A 19,930-nucleotide genomic window follows, 5' to 3' on the forward strand; every position below is an offset into this window, starting at 1 on the left:
AGCTGCTGGTCCTGCTGATGATGATTTGATTGCATAGTTCTCAACAGTAGTTACTAATCTCCAACTGTGAACCTCATGCTGTGTGCTTACACATAAACATGAAAAAAAGCGGTATTTTGTTTTAAAATGATACCCCACACCTGTTGGAGACACGTCCGCAGTTGTACAAATTATTGATTTATTTATTTTGCTTAAATGTATACCTCTGTGTGTGAGTGTGTGTGTGTGTGTCTGTCTGTGTGTGCACGCGCACCCGCGGATGTGTGGATGTGCATGTGTGTGTGTGTGTGCGTGTGCGCGCACATATAGTATGGACCCAATGACCTGTAGTGGACTGTGTCATGGAATGTAGTGGACTGTAGTGGACTGGAGTGGACTGAAAGGGTGTATGGACATCTGATATGGTAACCTCTCACATAAGATGTTTTATGATCTCCGCACCTGTACCTAAATGTTAAAAAAAAAGAGACCAAGAGTCTACAAACACTTCACGCGCTTACTCGCTTCTCATTGGTTACCGTGGGAAAATGGGTGGAAAAAAGAAGGAACGGTCAATGGGGAAAGGGGGCGGGGAAAGGGGAGGGGACATGATGACATGGCGACATATCATTGGATGACGATTTGTCACACCTGTCAAAATTAGTTTGACATGAAGTGTACCCCTATATCTCTCTCACTTCAGACTGAATGTATTTACTCCATGTATGGATGACAAAAATAAAGGATAATGGATTTACAAAGTGGGTTTCCTTTAACCCTCAAATTGTGTAATCAGAGCAGCATGGTTTCCAAAAGAAAAATATCAAGGGGAAGGTCTGAAATAACTCCTTTTACTATACCTGCCACTTTCCTAGCCTATAGTCTAAGAATATAACAGAGTATTTTTACCTTGTAGTATTACTACTTTGGTAACATAAATAATATGAGTATTCCTTCCACTACTGGTAAACTACAGTGTTTGAATTACATTGTGGAATTCAATGAAGCCCTATTTTCTGGTTTGTAGGGTGCTGTACTGTCAACATATTCTTATCCCAGCTTCTCACATGGTGCCACTCTGTCAGTGTGTCTACTAATGATGTTTTAGGTATCCTTTTGTGTCAGTTTTTTTATGCTTCAGGGTGCCGTCACCGTGATGGATTAGGCTACAAAATCACAGATGGTTAGGTTTCTGCAAAAGAGGCACATGGTAAGGTGTATAAACGCACACACACACACACTGCGTCAGCTGTTTACACTCTGGGATGCCGTTACCGTGATGCCAACAAATGCACATGGTGGGATGATGCAGCATGATCCTTATGTGTACACAACAGCCCATGGCAACCAACATGGAGTGTCACCATGGTTAGGATTAGGCAACTAAGTCACAGATGGTCAGGTTTGGGCAAAAGAGGCACATGGCAAGGTAATTCCATCCACCTCCTATAGGTGCACTCATACTCCTTATATTATGTTTTTACCTCCAGCTTTATTACCTGACGCTGTCCTTCTGTGATTCATGTGCATGCAATCAGGTTCTGTCCAAGCGCATTTTCATCTTACGCTATCAAGCCATGTTCAGGTTGGACGTGGAAGTTGGCTTTTGGCGTCATGCTCGTACGCAGAAAGCACTGACAAAGTGGTACTATTTGTAGAGTTAATACTGAGAATGTGCTGCAAATGACTCATTCTGTGGTTTACGTATGCAGACATGTTGATCTCCTGTCAGCTGTAGGGGCGCTAAATAAAGGTTTGTATTGTGGGTCATAATAGTGGTAAGAAATGAAGTACCAATGTGGTTGTATGAGGATTTGATGATATCAACATGTGGACTATACACATCCAGTATTACACAAAATGTGCTTACTGAGTGTAAAACACACATTATTTGTGTGTGTGTGTGTGTGTGTGTGTGCGCGTGTGTGTGTGTGTATGTGTTAAGAGGAGAGGGTGTGGACAGTGCTGAACCACAACATCACAGCTCCAGTCAGAGTCCAGGGCTCGTCTCTGCAGAAACCTCACATCATGATGTTAAACTACAGTGCCTCTGCTGAACAACTGCGCGCCATCATTACGGGATCAGAGCAGTGTCAACAGGAAGTGGTTTACAGCTGCAGGAAGTCTCGGCTCTTCAACACTAAAGGTAAATGGGAAAAAAAATCTCTGAAGGTCACGTTCTCACTGAATGTTTTCCCTCTCCTGTTTGTGTTATACTGAGCAAACCTCATTCTGACCTCATGAAGGAATACTTACTCTATATCCTGTGTCGCAATTCTCGCTGTGTTTTCACAGTAAGATGAAAGGCAATCTCCAGTCCTCTCTGTGTACATTGATCTTGAATTGCTCTGGTAGCCTTCACTGTCCCAAACGTTGCACATTTGCTCCTAAATCATGAAAGAATCATGACATCTTGATTTCAACCATTCCCTCGGTGCCTTTTGAATGCAAACAAACAAGTTCATTATCAGAGCACATCAAAGAGACAGAGAACAGGCTGCTGCAGAGCTGTATGGACACGAGCTGCACACACACTCACACTCACTCAGCGCTTGTCTTTGATGTCTGTAAAGAGGTCAAAGGCTGTCAATGACTTTACTAACCATGCAGACACAAGAATTTTATAAACAATCAACAGCCCTTCCAATTAATAATTACTGGGCATGATCATGTTTTTGTCTGTAATAATGCTAATTATCCTTTATAGGGACCATTTGTCACATTTCACATGCTTTTTATTCTTCATTTTTTGATAACATTGGCTGTGTTCATGCATATGACGTTCATTTTGGCAAGATTGTGTTGCTCAGCTCCTACAATAAGTCTAAAATGTCCTTTGTAAACAAAATTGTTACAGTCATACTGTTGAGTGCAAAAAAATGTCCCATTGAAACCCATTCAAACTGCAATTTTTGACCCCACATATTTGGTATGTGGAGAAAATGCATGCTATTTCCACTAGGTGCTTTGTCACAATCAGTGTTACTGCTAATCATTGACATATGCCAGGCTGTGAGCATAAAAAATAAATAAATAAATAAATAAATAAAGTATCTAATCTAATCTTAGCATGTAGAATGTTGAAAATAATTCTTTTCTTTTTTTTTTTCATCCAAAAACATAGTGGCATTATGAAAATAACTTGGCATTTAAAGGGTTAAAATGTGAGCATTTGACACTGCACAAAAAATAATTATGTATAAAAAATATTTATTGTATTGTATTATGTATGTATTAGCACCATCATAGTGATAATAGTGTCATGACTAAAACATGGCATTTAAAGTGGTACAATTCTGAGAATGAATATCTGGTATTCATGATTAGGATTAATGTTAGCCAAAAATTAATACAATGAAAGTAGAAAATAAGATAAATGTACAATATTTTTTAAGGCTTGATTTTGAAAAGCACATTTTGTGTGCAGAGTGATGTGAGTGTGTGTATATTAAAGCAGGTCCAAAGAGTTAATGGAGAAAAAATAGCAGTGTTTATTTGTCTGGTCTGCAGAGAGAATCAGGCTTTTATTTGAAACAGGTTTAACATCGTTTAACCTGTCTAATGCTTTTGTTTCTCTCTTTATATTGTCTTGTGATGTCTCCAGTTTCTGATCTGCTCCTGTTTTCATTTGCAGTTAATGAAAACTCATTACTTTCCCCTTGTTGTCCTGATAAAATCAGCATAATGAAACATTTCTACAGCAATTATTCCACCAGTAAAACAACATCACATCCTCACCACTCTGCTCCCCAGAGTTTCTCTGCTCTCTTTCATCCACTCCATTCCACTCATTTTCAATTTGCTATTTTTCAGCCTCCATCAATGAAACTAAACAGTCCTGAACAGATTTTTACTTTTGAAGCAATTAATCAATTCGACTTTGTTTTCTTTTGCTAGGCTTTTAATGTGCGGGGGGGCTTTCAGCTTTTCTGACACATGCGTTGTCATGGATATGTTGTAAACAAATCAACTCACCAACAGTTTGGGGCAGAGATGCATGCAAAAGAAAATCCCACTTTTCTGGTCAGAAGAAGAAACACACCTGCTTTTACACTTCATGACTTTGATATGATTAGGTTTTGGATATGCACAAATATTGCAGCACCAACCTTTAAAGGAGGTGAAGGAAGGTGAGAGTCCACTCAGTCCACCACCGAAAGGAAACTGTGAACAAAATCCTATTTTGATGCAAAAAAAGCAAAATGAGGAGTTGCTCCAGTTGTTGTTACTATATTTTACTGTATTTTACTGTACGGCTGCGTGTTAACAGGAGTGTAAGTGGAATATTTATTTTCTTTAGAATCGGAAAACAGCTTACTAAGACTTCTGTATTTTTGTGAATAAAAGAAAAAAAATACTACTTTGTGCATTTAAACATATGCTACTCAGTGATGCCTCATCACCTTTCGAGGTGATATAGTGACCTTGTTAGCAAACTTGCAGCTTATTTGCACATGCAGCTATTCCAGAGCAGCAGTAGCCAATCATTCATTAGGAGCATTTGTGTTTGTGTCCACATAATAAATGTCAGTCCAGTAATCACTCTCTCTTTGCTCTGTTTTGGTTTCCATCAGCTGCTGAAAAAATATCTGTCTCTTCATCTGCTAAATGCTCCAGTCTGTTCACTAGCTGGTCCCTGAGTGTGTGTCTGCTGTTTGTTGCTGAGCAGGTGGTGCACTCTGGCTTTTTACAGCCTTTTCTCTGGCAACAGGTTTTTAGGGGGATGTTTATCATGTGAAGACACCCTGACACCCCGTGTCTGTCACAGACTGCCTCCTTACTGTCTGCCCTGTTGTTTTCTGCTGCTCACATATAAGATCTCTAAAACACAGATGTTCACTCCTCTAATATCTTTATAAACTGATTGGTATTACTTTCATTGATTATATTAATGTCCATATTGGATTAAGTGAAGATGCACAGTTGTATGAGAATAGAGACATATGGTGACAGTCAGTCAGTTTAATGACTGCTTTTCTCTGCATCTCACTCTGAACTTGAATCATTCTGCCTGATTCTCTTTGAGCTGGGACAACATCATCATTTTTCATATTAATGTGCCAACATTTGTCAAAAAGTAGTTCATCCAATGCTGTTTTCTATTGACAGCTGTGTGAAAACTAAGCAATGTTAAACAACTGCACATACAGTTGTATAGGGACCTGGCTGCTCTGTTTGTAATAGAGGCCTCTGTTTGATTTGGTAGCGACTGGAATTTATCCATGGCATTTAAGACTGTCAGGTAGGCCTAGCAAATGTTGATAATAAATGTCTGGTCAGATTCAATATATTTTAGTCAGTCTTTGATTCGATAGTTTCTCATTAAAACCAGTTAATTGTATTTATTTTTTGCTCTGCTGCTAGTGTTTAAACAACATCTTGCATTTGAGAAGGTTGGCTGTTACACAAAAGTAGGGTTTCTTTTAGAAACATATATTTGTTACAGACAAGTATAAAAAAATATTGTTTTGGTGCTGTTTTTAAAACTAAGCTATGGTATTGGCACAAGTACCTAAATATTTCAGTAACACTTAATATACCAGACTGTGACTTACAGCGTAATCCAACACTACCAGGAAAGTCCTCGTAATTTACAGTGTAACATCATCACATGAATAGCATCCATAAAATACTTCACTGTTCCTGCTGGAACTCATATGTAGGTACAGCAGAACAAGCAAGCAATGATTTGGAGTTTTAGAGGAAAGAGGAAAGAAGAAATTAATTATACTGTAAGTATTTTGTAAGTAACGGGTACTTAAGGTTTTTGTTTTGGGTTTTTCAAAATATACAATTGTACAAAATAATATACAAAATCAACAAATGAAGAAAGACAGAAAACCACTTTCTTCCTTCCCAACCCAATCATTTATCCTAATCATCCCCCAATCCCCCCCACCCCTCGAGCCCACCCTGGTGGGCTACTACTGTCAAAAATAAAATAAAGCAGTGAGAGCAATGCTAACAAACAAGATTGAACAAGCAATGTACATCCTAATAAGTAAAAAGAAAGAAAATAAATTCTAGAACTTATATAAATATAACTCAAAAAAGAGAAAAGGGGGAAAAAAGTAAATATTTTGCCTGTTGCTCCACACTCCTACTTGACCTTCCTATATACACATATATATATATATATATATATATATATATATATATATACATATATATATATATATATATATATATATATATATATATATATATATATACTTCCTTAGCATTTCCCTATGACTCATTACACTTTATCCCAGGAACAGTAGTAAGGTAGGACATAAACAGGGTCTACAATTGAGCAAATTCAGCCCTCTTTCTCTTTAAAGCAGATCTAAACTTTTCTAGTTTTAGATGGAACATGACATCCCTCAGCTACCCCATATGTGAGGGGGGTTTGGAATTCTTGCATATTCTCCTGTCTCCACTAGTGCATTTATTCAGCTCTTCTTTGTCTACTTGTGAGTTACCAGCTGTTAAGGTCTGAGAACCGCAGGAAATGGGAGGACCCAGAAGCAAACACACAGACAGGGTGAATGGATGAAAAAAAGGTTTGATGGTTGTAGGTGGGGAGGAATGGGAATGAAGGGAAGGAGGTTTCCAGAAGCCGAGCTGGCTGGGGAGAGGATGGTGAAGGTGGTGAGGCTGGTGAGGCTGGAGGATGGTGGAGTCCAGAGTGGTGGGGAAAGCGAATGGCAGAGCCATTGCTAAGGCAAGAAACTGGGCCGTGGGATGCTGGAGCTCACTGGAGAAGGCACTGGAAAAACACTCACAAAAAAGGCAGTAAAAGGCAGTAAAGTCCTAAGTTCCAGAAGAAACAACACAGTTTGTAAAATGGAGTCACAAAAAGTGAAGTGGCCGATCTAACCACGAGTTAGGCTGAACATTCTGGCACCAAAGTCAAGTGGAGCTGGGGAATATATGCCAGGGTTGATTGCAGATGAGATGCAAGTGAGGAAGTGCGCCATTAGCTCCAGCACCTGGAAGCCACACCAAGCCCCTGCAACACAGCCACAGAAAAGGAAGAGACCCGCCACTAGCACACAAAAAACAAGTCCCAAGAATTCCACCCAAAAATAAAAACCACCACAGTACTCCCCACTAACAGACTCCTCAAGGCAGCCCACCGGGCTTGAGGGGATGCAGGCGATAGAAATCGCAAAGGCGGGACTCATCCAAAATGAGCCCCCGAGAGACCCAAGAGCCCTCCTCAGGACTGTACCCCTCTGCTGGCACAGGAAGAGGAGGGTTCTGTGGACTCCCGGGTGGCAGGGGGAACTTGGAGGAATGCCCCCCCATTGAGCGGGATTCTTGTGGTCTGTCCAGATGAGGATAGGAAGCTCAGTTCCCTCCAGCCAATGCCTCCATTCCTGCAGCGCCAGTACCACAGCCAGCAACTTGAAGGAGGGGTCATTGAGAGGAACAGGGTACTTATTTTTTATTGTTATGTCGTTGAGACCACAGAAGTCAATATAGGGGCACAGGGACATGTCCTTCTTTTTAACAAAGAAAAAAAAACGTTCTCAAAGGCGAGGAGGAGGGGTGAATAAGACCTGCACTCAGGGAATCTTGTAGGTTAGTCTCCATAGCCTCCCTATCAGGGAGAGACAGGTTATACAGACGGCTGGTGGGGAGAGGCGCCCCAGGGAGCAGCTCGATGGCGCACTCGTAAGGGCAGTGGGGGGGCAGGGACAGGGCCAAGTCTTTACTGAAGACGGCCACCAGGTCATGGTACTTGGGTGGCACAGAGGACAGATCTGGTGGAGCAGGAGGAGGGGCTGGGTGAGCTTCGGCAGGTGAGGCAGAGAGCAAACAGAGGGAATGACACTGGACACTCCAGCTAGTGATGGTCGAGGTGATCCAGTCTATTTATGCGTTGTGGGTTTGGAGCCAGGGTAACCCCAGAACCACAGGTGAAAGGGGGGAAGGGATCACAAACAGCTGAATGGTTTCATGATGATTACTGGAGATGTCGAGGGATATAGGGGTTGTGCAATGTGTAACACAGGCCAGCAATCTACCGTTGAGAGCAGTCACTCTCTTAGGGGGGTCCAAGGGCTCAAGGGAGATGCCAGCCTTCTCAACAAACGTGGAGTCAATGAAGTTGTCATCCGCTCCGGAATCAATCAACACCTGGAGTTGGATGGAGTTGTTATTGAAGCAAAGGCTGGCAGGCAGGGAGATCCATGAGGGAGAGCTAGAGGAGGAGGAATCTGACTCACCAGGACGCTCTCCACTACTGGTGAGACCCCTCTTTTGGCGACGAGGGGCAGGAAGCCATGTAGTGCCCAAATTGGCCACAGTAGATGCACAAACTGTTCTTCATGCGGTGTTAAAGTTCAGCTGGGGTAAGGCGGGCTCTCATGGGCCCAGGGGCTGCATGGGCTCCTCCAGGGCAACAGGGGGCACTAGAGACTGGGAAGGAGGGTGAGTGGCACTAGGACAGCTGGGGAAAAGAGCACTGCAGGAGGGGGAGGTGCTCTACGGGGTCTAACGATCCTGTCTTGATTCCTAATTTTAATCATGAAATCAGTTTTTCAAGGGAATTGGGTTTAAGCTCATCTTCTAGTTCTTCAGATGAACCCCTAACAAATACCTCCATGAGAGCTGGTTCATCCCACCCCGTTTTAGCAGCCAAAATACGGAAGTCAATGAAATAGGAAGCAGCAAAGTTAGAGCCCTGATGAAGGTAAAATAAACGACTAGCCGCCATCTGACCTTGAACAGGATGATCAAAAATCCTGCGGAGCTCGGTAGAGAAATCTGCAAAAGACAATAATACTGGAGAACCCCTCTCCCACAATACGGCTGTCAACTGGCCGGCTATACCCCATAGTAAATTCATTACATAGGCGATCTGGGATTTATCAGAGGGATAGCTAGATGGTTGTTGGTCAAAAACAAGTGAACACTGAAGCAAAAACCAGCCACACAAACCTAAATCCCCTGCGTATTGCTCAGGTGGTGGAACAAAAGGTTCTCTAGGAGGGTAGGAGAGGGGAGACAGTGAAACTGAGGCAGGCAGATTACTCACGGGGCTGGAAGCACTGGGAGCGGAAGCTTGGAGGTTTAACTGGGTGAGTTTAGCGGTGATATGAGAGATATGTGCGTTGAAGCTTTGAGGAGAGTTTCACTGGTTTGACTTTATTTATATGTCATATCCCTTCCTCTATTTAATCATCATTTTATGAAATAAATAAAAAGAATCAATTTATTGCCAAGTCGTTGTCTGTGGATATTATTTCATGAGAGAAACAAGATCAATTTATACAGGATAACGGTACAGATTGTGAGATTGATTAAAGTGATAACGTGCTTTTATAATTTAAAATGTATTTTCTCTTAAATGGAGAATGGTGCCCCTTTTACTTTAATGAGTGCAAATTCCAAATTCTAATGTAGTTATTAATAACCGCTACATGGTCTAGGTTAAACCTTTATGTATTTATGGAACAATATTTTGCAGTCACCTATGCTACATTTGAAGTGAAATATGCAATTTCCAAATTCATGGAAACACAAAAGGCTGAACTTGAATTACAATGTATGATGCAGAAGAAAGCAAAGGGTTTTGGAAGGGATAAAATTAAGTGTCACGGGGAAAAACAAATCCCTGAAACAGACAGGTTTTTTTTGTGTGTTTTGCATGAGTTGCATGCTTAAAATGTACTTACAATTTGTGATCTGCTCTGACAACGAGGAACAGGACAAAAATTATCACTGTCACACTTTTAATGCTCAGAGCATGGTACGTAAGATGAAGGTTAGTTTGTAATACGCACACCGATGGGAAGCTGTTCTCTGTCTTTGTACCTTGGCTCAGTCCTTGATTTAGTCAAAGGTTACCTCGTACAGACTTGAGCATGTTTAAAGGAAAGGTCAGTGAAGGTGATGACATCAGAGAAAGGTTACATGTGAATGATCAAAGCAGTTTCCCCCACATGACGCATTGTGCTGAACACACTGAACACTTGTTTGAACCATTGTTTTGAAAAATTTGAAATTTTTTTCTTTATTAACCCAGCAAGGGAAATGCTGAATATGCACTCAGCTGTCAGTTTATTAGGTACACCTGGCCAAAACTAATGCAGTCTAATGCAACAGCCCTATAATAAATCACCCCTTCATTAAAGTTATATTAGAGAGGTGTTGATTCAACTTTATGATTATTACAGTAAATGTACTTTGTCTAGCTGCTGAACTGTAATATACAGAGAAGTGTCTTAACCTTATTTTTACAAACATCACATGACAAAAAATATATTAAAGAGAGTCAAATATCTCAGAAAGCAGTCTATAAATGTTAATGTGATACTGACTTACATTGAACTACAAAAAACAGTTGCTGCATGTAGTGTGGACAAGCATTTCTTATCAGCACTAAGTTTCAAAACCACCTCAACCTACCTTATATTTGTGTACTGCAATTTAAGGAAATTACTAAATTGGCTCACATAAATATTGATTAAAAAAAATTGTGATATGATAGAATTAAGCAGGCTCAAGCATGTACCAGGGACAAGTTCTTTGTAATTTTGTTTTAATTGTAATTCTGTCTTATTTTTCATATATTTTTACATTGCAGACACTATTCTATTTGCGTTTGTTTTCTTAAGTTGCAGCACATTTGCCCCTATCAGCCTCCATACCTTTGGCTAAACCACAGTGGAGAGTGGCCAGTCCTACAATGCAAACGGCACTCAGAGACATCTGTGAGTGAGTGAATGAGTGAGTGAGTCAAGTCAGTTTTATTTATAAAGCCCAATTTGCCCCAGAGGGCTTTCTAGCATACGACATCCCTCCGTCCTTAGACTCAAATATTAATTAATTAAAAACTCCCTCCTAAAAACCCTGTAATTGGTGGGAAAAAATTAGTAGAAACTTCAGGAGGAGGGACTGAGGAGGGATCCCTCTTCCAGGATGGACAGACATGCAATAAATGTCATAAATAGTGAGTGAGTGATGAGTGAGTGAGTCAAACTTTTGAGTAGGTCATGAGATAGTTGTTTCACCTTAAATGGGCGTGAGAGTGTTAAAGAAGATGGCCCCCACAACAGACACTTTTGCACAGATGGCCCTCAATTATTTAATTCAAATATTGATTAACCATTTCATATGAATATGCTATATCACAATTATACTTACATATTTAACAAATATTACTGGGACCACCACAGAAAATTGTGGATGAACATTTAATGTCCAGAAATTATACAGCACCCCTGACTATCAGTGTAACAGTTTATACTAGGTTACCACCTAGTCCTGTGTGGCCCTGCACAGTCATTTCAAGTCTTTGCTGCATGTGTTCTGGTGATATTTGAATTAATTCCAGGACCAACTGTTCTAACTGTGTGATGTTTGTTTGCAGACGGCCGCCCGTTGTCCTGGTGGTTGGATCAGAGAGGAGAGAGGCATAGCTACTGGGGAGGCTTCCTGCCTGGAGTCCAGCAGTGCTCCTGCAGCCTGGAGGAGAACTGTATCGACATGAACTACTTCTGCAACTGCGACGCTGACACAGACACATGGTACATAACATATAGACAGTGATTACACAACAGTAACTTTTCCTGCTGCCCTGCGCTCAAAGCTTGAGTGAAGATTTACAAACCACAAAAACTGTTGTAATCAGAAGTATTTTTTAAGTAAAATATGCATCAATGTCACAAAAAATCTAAATTTGCATCCTGAGGATGTGCTGTTCGTGTTCTGCAGATTTCTCTTAATGTGGTAACCTTAATGTGGTAATGTGGTAACACAAATATTAACGAAAAAAAGAAAATAGAATTTTATTTTATTGGTGAGCCGAGTGGGATTGCTCATGTAAACCCAGAAAATGCTAGTATTATTAGTGTGACATTATGACAGCAATGATCCACGGATGCAACTAAGACAAGCTAAGTTAAAACTAAGTTTGTGTAGCTTCGTGTTACCTAGGCCTCTTTGAAATGAAGATAGGTCGAGCTTTAGTTTACTTTGGCAGTCACTATCCTAATGTCAGGATACTGAGTAAAGGCCACAATAACAGAAAAATGGTAGCCAATGCACAGCAGAGGTAACTGTTAGAAGTTACGTTACTGGGCAAGTAAAACAGACTGTTCTCTCATATTTCCTGTAAAGCTACTGTTTTTATAACCTTTCTGAGAAGGTTGGTTGTGTTTGCTACCTCTGGCAAAACACATGGCAGAAAGCACTAGCTGTAACATTTAGTGACAAGAAGTTATTCAGCCCATAGAAACTGAAACTAGATACCTCATTGGCCACAGCTATTTGTCGCTCTTATGTGTCTACACATGCTCCATATATTGGAGTGGTCCATAGATCTGCTGTGTGTAACGGAAGAATCAGACTTCTCTCAAAAATCCTTTTGATTAATACTGAACTGATTTTTATGGCATTTGTTTTGTTACAAACATGAGAAATTGAGCACGACACCGGGCATTAAAATCAGTTTCTGGTGGCAGATCCTGCTTATTTCCTCTTACTTGTACAAGTTAACTACCAGAATCAGAAATACTTGATGATTCTCAAAGGGATATTGTAAAATAGAAACATAGTATTAATAATAAAAAAACAGCATAAGAGGATACTGAGTAAAGGCCACAATAACAGAAAAATGGTAGCCCATGCACAGCAGAGGTAACTGTTAGAAGTTACGTTACTGGGCAAGTAAAACAGACTGTTCTCTCATATTTCCTGTAAAGCTACTGTTTTTATAACCTTTCTGAGAAGGTTGGTTGTGTTTGCTACCTCTGGCAAAACACATGGCAGAAAGCACTAGCTGTAACATTTAGTGACAAGAAGTTATTCAGCCCATAGAAACTGAAACTAGATACCTCATTGGCCACAGCTATTTGTCGCTCTTATGTGTCTACACATGCTCCATATATTGGAGTGGTCCATAGATCTGCTGTGTGTAACGGAAGAATCAGACTTCTCTCAAAAATCCTTTTGATTAATACTGAACTGATTTTTATGGCATTTGTTTTGTTACAAACATGAGAAATTGAGCACGACACCGGGCATTAAAATCAGTTTCTGGTGGCAGATCCTGCTTATTTCCTCTTACTTGTACAAGTTAACTACCAGAATCAGAAATACTTGATGATTCTCAAAGGGATATTGTAAAATAGAAACATAGTATTATAATAAAAGTCAGTTGTTTGTGGGACCCTTCCACCCCCCCACCCCTGCTCTATAAGCACACTTGTGCTATATATATATATAATTCTATCTGTGCCACCATGTGCATTTGTTGACACAACATGTTATCATTCTAAATTGGTGCTGCTTTGTCAGTGACCTTCTGCATCTACCTATGACATTTTAGGTATCCTGTTGCATCAGCTGTTTACACTCCGGGATGCCGTTACCGTAATGTCAACAAATGCACAATGGTGGGTGGTGTTTACACAGCAGCACATGGTAACCAGCGTGGACCATCACATGGTTAGGATTAGGTAACAAAGACAGTTATGTTTAGGCAAAAGAGGCACATGATAAGGTGTAAAAAATACCCACACATCCACTAGGAAAGTGAATTTTGGACTCTCACACAAAAGTCAGTTGTTTGTGGGACCCTTCCATCTCCCCACCCCTGCTCTATAAGCACACTTGTGCTTCTTTTATTACATGGTTATTGACAGTATTATTACCTGACACTGTCCTTTAGCATTTCATGCACAAATGACTGGTTCCATCAGGCCGTGTTCTCAAATGATGCACGGTGCATGTGGATGGGCACTGTGCTGTCCACTGGCATATAGTAACAGTGCCACCAGTTCTGTTCAAGCACACTCTTATCTGATGTCGTCCAGCCAGGTTTCCGGTTGGAAGAGGAAAATGGCTTTTGGCATCAGTCTCATACACCGAAAGCACTGATGGAGCCGACGTATATGATGAGTTCTGCAATGGGGCAGCATGTAACAACTTGGGATGAGAACATGTTAGTACATCAATTCTCTGCATGTTTGACATAAACAGACAGCCAGGGAATACACTTTGAGCTGCTGGAAGGCTTCGAATGTGAACCATCTGTAAAAAAGAGCCCTTAGAGATTAAACACTCAGAATCACATTGCAGACTCCTTTAACCACGTTCATATTCTGTGGTTTGATTAATTACTGCTCATAAATGGCTAAAATTAAGATCAAAGAAAGTCCCAGGACAAAGTATCACTGGTTTGGTGAGATTCTCTTTTTATACTGTATGTTAATCTTCACCTCAGCCAGTCCTCTCTGGGATTTCACGCGAGGAAGCTTCATTTGCATTTTCCCACAGGCACCTGTCTGCACACTAATGTATGACTGTGTTTGCGTGTGTTTACTCTGCAGAGGAATATACTCTTTTATCTGGACAAAGTGAGACATCTCTCTGTTTTGTTTTGTGTTTTTGTCACAGGGCTAATGACACAGGAGTCCTCTCCTATAAAGACCACCTGCCAGTGAGCCACATCATGATCGGAGACACCAACAGAACAGGCTCAGATGCCGTCTACCGAATCGGCCCTCTGCGTTGTTATGGAGACGGTAGGTGATCATGTTGAAGTGTCAGTTTGGGCTGCTGGATGCAGATGGAGGCTTTGACTCTCAGGGTTGTTGATCTGAGTCACCTGTGGTCAAAAACATCTCATGTCCTCTTTTCTCATTCTGCCTGCTCTTTTCCATCCACGCTGCATCAGATTAAGTGAAGGCTAAAAAAAAGTGTGCTTAGAAATGACCCTATGCAAAGCTCCGCCCCTCTGTGATGGCCTGCCCAGCTGTCGAGCATGGAGCCCACACTTTAAGTAACTGCACTGCCTGAAGAAGTATTATCTAATTTTTCTTTAACTCCAACAGGGTAACAAGTATCATTATCACACATGCCCAGGTGCAAAGTTATGCTTGCAATCTGCAAAACTGGCCTGAAAATGAAGAAAATCTGAAACTATTGCATGACAGTCCATGGAGCACAGCGGTTTAGTTATCTGACCCTTGTCGGTGCTGGCAAGTGCTACGCTATGACAGGCCCTTCTGCCTCAATGGGTGGAACTTAGCAAAGGTCAGTTGTACTTTTTTTTCATTTGCAAGGTTTCACAAGAGGCTTTACTTTAAAAGTTTAAAAGTCTATTAAATATTGTTCGGAGTTGAGCTGTGATTGTATCAAACGCACTACCCCTGAGGTGCGCATATTTTTTGTTTGTTATACCAACCGAACTTAATCTGAACTTTGACAAAGCTTGGGCTTGTGATCCAGCACGAACACAGCGGGAGACCTGACGGACAGGTGTGTAGGTGAGCTGGCTTATCTCAGCGTTTCCCTTTATGAAACCAGTCCTTCATGTCTTATATCTACTTCTTTTCTTGTTTCACCCATTCCAGGTTAGAGTTAGCTTGTATGTTAATTTATTGCTAGCGCTGGCTCGTAACATAAGTGGGGGCTTGTCAAAGATCTGTTTGAGGATTAATGGCTCTCATCAATCCTCAATAGTGCCAGTTTAGATAGCTAGATACATCCAAACATTGTTTTGTGAGAAGAGGCACACTGAGTTGTATTTAGCTTGGGAAAAGGTTTGTGTTGCTAGGTTTAGAATTAGGTTTGGGCACACTGCTACGGGCAGACTAGCTGCTCGGTGCTAACTTCTCACCACTACTAATGTTTGTGAATACAACAAACATAGCTAGTTTCAGGTAATGATTTTTTTCGGGTATGTATTTGTTGCCCTCCTGGCCTGTGTGTAAAAACAAAGAGGCAGAAAACTTTAGCTCTGTTTGGCGTGACTGCAGCTTTTATTCTGCCTTTTCATGGTAAAACAAGTGACTTCCTGGGGTGATAGATAAAACACTAAGTGCAACATCAGACAAACAACTGCAATATCTCAGCATCCTTCAAAAACAAAAGAATCACCTTATGTAAGCACATACAAAAAAATGCAGCACTTATTAATAAACCAAATATATATCCATCTCACTCTCTAGCTGCACTGGATTCACACTTTAACAGCCGCATTCAACTTACACATAGCACAATACTAAACAAACTTGGAGTGAGTAACCTCCCCATTTCCTGTAATATTATTCCCAAATATTCATTCACAAATATTCACAAACCACCTTGCTTAGGTCTGTACTCAAACCTCTTATTATGACTAATCATGACAGCTTAACAGGTCGCTAAATACATGCATCAGCCCTTTAAATACTTCTCAACTCATTCACAAAACAAAACAAAAACATTTGCATCTCATTTGCATTTCAATGGTAATGCGTGCGTTAACGAGTTGTTAGCAACAGGTCCGCTAGCATAGCATGAGAGAGTACAGCAAAACTTTTCTATTTCTACATATTACTGTAAAACAACACAACTTTGCACATTTCCGCTTATCAATGAGGATTCAGACCACTCTTAGCCCTTATACTGGGGTACATGCTTTAAGGTTTGAGGAATATTAACCCACCTATGTGTAAAAACAAAGAGGCAGAAAACTTTAGCTCCGTTTGGCGTGACTGCAGCTTTTATTCTGCAGTTCCTGCCTCTAAGGGTATTAGGTTCCTCTCAAGGGCGGTGCACCCTCTAGTGGCCTGTTTAAATATAGCGATAACCAGCACAGCACAATGAAATCAGTATTAAAAGACTTTTTTTGACACAGAAAAATATTTTTTTTTAAAATATAGGGGTGTCCTTTTTTACTGTTTTTAACCATATTGACTATTTTTAATCACTTTTAACTTCTTATTTCACCCATGAATTGTAACATAGTCTCACAATGAAGGTAACCTAAATCCCTGTGATCTTTTTACACTTTTTAATGCCATTTTAACTTTTTTTTTTTTTTTAATGACTTTAACTCCTTTTAATTTCATTTACATGTGCATTTCTAACCCTTCACATATTGATGGAAAGGATTTTAACTTTTGGTTGGTATGGATATTGAGCTGGTTTGGACCCGTGTTTGGTAAGTGTAGTTTTGTACTGTAACGTCCGGCAAGACGTTGGAAAGAAAGGCGACGGTTTATCAGTACGCCACTTTATTACTGAACTGGTTACTGTAGGCCGTAACCACGCACAAAACAAAAGTAAAATAATACAGACACGGATCAACTTGGCTGCTCTCTGGCTCCTCACACTTGCTCTCCCTCACACACCCAGACTCTTCACCTTCTCACCCCTACCCCGCCCCCTCTCTCCTCTCAGCCATTCACATGCCTAACTCAGCTCTCAAGATGCATTCAGGTAACAAGAGAGGTAGGAACTTACAGAACATCTGCACGTAACAGCATCCAACATTAACATAGCAGCAGAGTTGCTACAGTACTTTGATTGTGTTTGAGGCTTGTAAAAGTTGTTTTTCTCGAGGTGTCTCCACGTAGTAGCGCTGTTTCCTGTTGAGTGTCTGATTTACCAGGTCAATAAACTCTTAAAATAAACTCTATTTTGTATTTGTTACCTTAGCGGTACCTTTGTTTGGGGTTTTCCCGTTTATTTAGCTTGCTCTTGTGTATTTATCCGCGGAACCATGGCTACCTTTAGAGTAGAGGAGATTTGTAAATATGATTTCGGACATAGTGACTTGCGTAAACTCTGTAACGAGGATTTGGCTGCTGTGGCTTTGCTTTTGAGACAGATATTGACCCTGAGGCTAAGAAGTTAGTGATTGCGGAGACTCTCATTAAGGAGCTGCTTTTGTCTGATCAAGTGCAGGAGAGAGAGAGGGAGCAGGAACTATAGCTCGAGTTGGCAAGGGAGAAGGCCAAGACTGAAGAGAGGGAAGGGTTGACCTTGGAGCAAGAGAAGCTTGAAGCTAACAATCATGCTTTACAATGCAAGCATGAAGCTTGTTTTGATATTTCCAGCTGACTGAGGCTTATGCCAAAATTTAAGCGTGATGATGTGGGTTCTTTCTTTGATGCTTTTGAGAAAATTGCCATGGAGCTAGACTGGCCTCGGGATAAATGGACCCTGCTAATACAGAATGTTTTAGAGGGTAAAGCACAGGAGGCTTATGCCATTTTGGGTATTAATCACAGCAGAGATTATGACTCTATGCAGAAGGTAGTTTTGTCTGCGTATGAGGTTGTACCTGAAGCGTACAGGCAGACATTCAGATCGCTGTGGCGAAAACCTGGTGAGTCTTTCCATGATTCGACTAGACAGCAGGAGGTTGTACTTGACAGGTGGCAGTCAGGCACAAGTACCTTTAACTAGCATGTCACAACATATGGAAATACATCTGAATGAGTTACGTGTTACTGAGCTGAGGAAAGCTGCTCTAGCTGCACATTCTTATGTATTAACGCATAGAGATGTGTGATGGAGAGGTAAGCCTGGTAGACAGGGAGCTTTAGAAAAGCCTGAAGGGGCCAACATGACAAGCCAGCTGCTAACTTTGTTCAAGCCCAAGGGCCGGGGAAAAGGTATGACAGGCCACACCTCCCCAGGAGTGATATTATCTGTTATTACTCTAAAAAGTCAGGTCATTTGAAGTCCAGCTGTCTGCTTCTCAAAAAGAAAAATGATGATGCAAAGATAGTAGGGTTGATTGGGGCCCAGACTGTTTCTGGCAGTTTGAACATGTTGTCCAGCCCAATAACTGAGAGATTAGAGGGTTTTGTATCTAAAGGTGCTGTTTCTTGTGCAGCTGATGGTACAATGGTCCCTATTAACATCCTGTGTTTTGTGAGCCCAAGAACAGCCAAGGTTCAGGCCATTTTAGATCTCCCTGCTCCTAGGTCAAAACATCAGTTGATGCGCCTTTTGGGAATGTGTCTTCTTACCAAACTGCTAAAAAAGGGGGTTAGGTTCAGCTGGTCAGCAAATTGTCAAAAGGCTCTTGATATGGTTAAAGCTATCTTAGCTAATGAACCAGTGCTGGCTGCTCCTGAGTTCTCTGTCCTGTGATGTGGCAGTGGGTGCGGTGTTGTCACAGGCCGATGTGTCAGGAATAGATAGGCTCGTGGCTTATTTCTCTAAGGAATCGCCCTTAAAAATAGTATTTGAATATAGAGAAGGAGGCCCTTGCTCTTGTTCTTGCTGTCCAACATTTTGAGGTTTATGTTTCAAGTGCTGGTGGGGATCTCACAATTCCCTTACATTTCTTGCAAAGTCAGAGAGTGTTCAGGTGGAGTCTGATTCTCCAGCCCTTTAGTCTGACTTTCAGGCATTTGCCGGGAAAAGAGAATGTCATTGCAGATACCTTGTCAAGAGGTTGAATTTGTGTTTTGTACCTCATGAAGGTTTGAGAATAAATTGGTGTTTGAAATGCGCCAACAAGAAGCTAGTGATTTCAGACTACTTCTTATGAATTGTACAGTTTTAGAAAAAAAAAAAAGTCTCAAGTGCTATGTGACATAGTCTCGATTTTAAGGAAAAAGTACTTAACATAAAAATTATAAAGCAAATAACAAACATACAAAAGGTTTTTTTTTATAAGGAGGGAGGGATGTTAGGAGTGATAGGACATGTCACTTTCCTCTTCTTTTGTTTATTTTCTTTTCTGTTTCAATGGACTGGTTTTCATGGGGGAAATAATGTTTGGAGTTGAGCTGGGATTTCCAATTGTATCAAACACACCATCCCTGAGGTGTGCACAGAGCGTGTCCTATGTCGCTCTCAAATTACATCACCAGAGACAGGTAAATGGAGGACGAACTTACGCCAACCTGTTGAAGCTACCAAACTCCACGGTGACTCTTTTCTCGTCGAATTGAACGAAACCACTTTTATTTTTTGTTTGTTATACCAACTGAACTTAATCTGAACTGAGGAATGTTGGGCTCGCCACCCTGTCATCCAGCATGAACACGGCTGGAGACCTGACGGACTGCCGTGTAGGTGAGCTGACCTATCTCGGTGTTTCCCCTTATGAATCCAGCCCTTTATGTCTTATATTTACTTATATTTATATTTATATATATTTATATTTATATCTTATATTTATTATTTTTTTTGTATGTTAATTTATTGTTGGCGCTGGCTCGTA

At 40.9% G+C, this 19,930-nt stretch overlaps 1 protein-coding gene across 1 annotated transcript in view; it reads left to right on the forward strand.

The window, feature by feature from the left end:
• The window catches only part of LOC121949058 (contactin-associated protein-like 5), a 193,431-nt gene that overhangs the window by 128,003 nt on the left and 45,498 nt on the right, over positions 1-19,930 (forward strand). The window contains exons 13-16 of the mRNA XM_042494651.1: positions 1,121-1,162; positions 1,925-2,125; positions 11,345-11,501; positions 14,374-14,501. Coding sequence (XP_042350585.1) covers positions 1,121-1,162; positions 1,925-2,125; positions 11,345-11,501; positions 14,374-14,501 — 528 coding nt within the window. The remainder of the gene's footprint in view (positions 1-1,120; positions 1,163-1,924; positions 2,126-11,344; positions 11,502-14,373; positions 14,502-19,930) is intronic.

The sequence above is a fragment of the Plectropomus leopardus genome, chromosome 10 (assembly GCF_008729295.1).
Source record: "Plectropomus leopardus isolate mb chromosome 10, YSFRI_Pleo_2.0, whole genome shotgun sequence".
NCBI classification, from domain to species: domain Eukaryota; kingdom Metazoa; phylum Chordata; class Actinopteri; order Perciformes; family Serranidae; genus Plectropomus; species Plectropomus leopardus.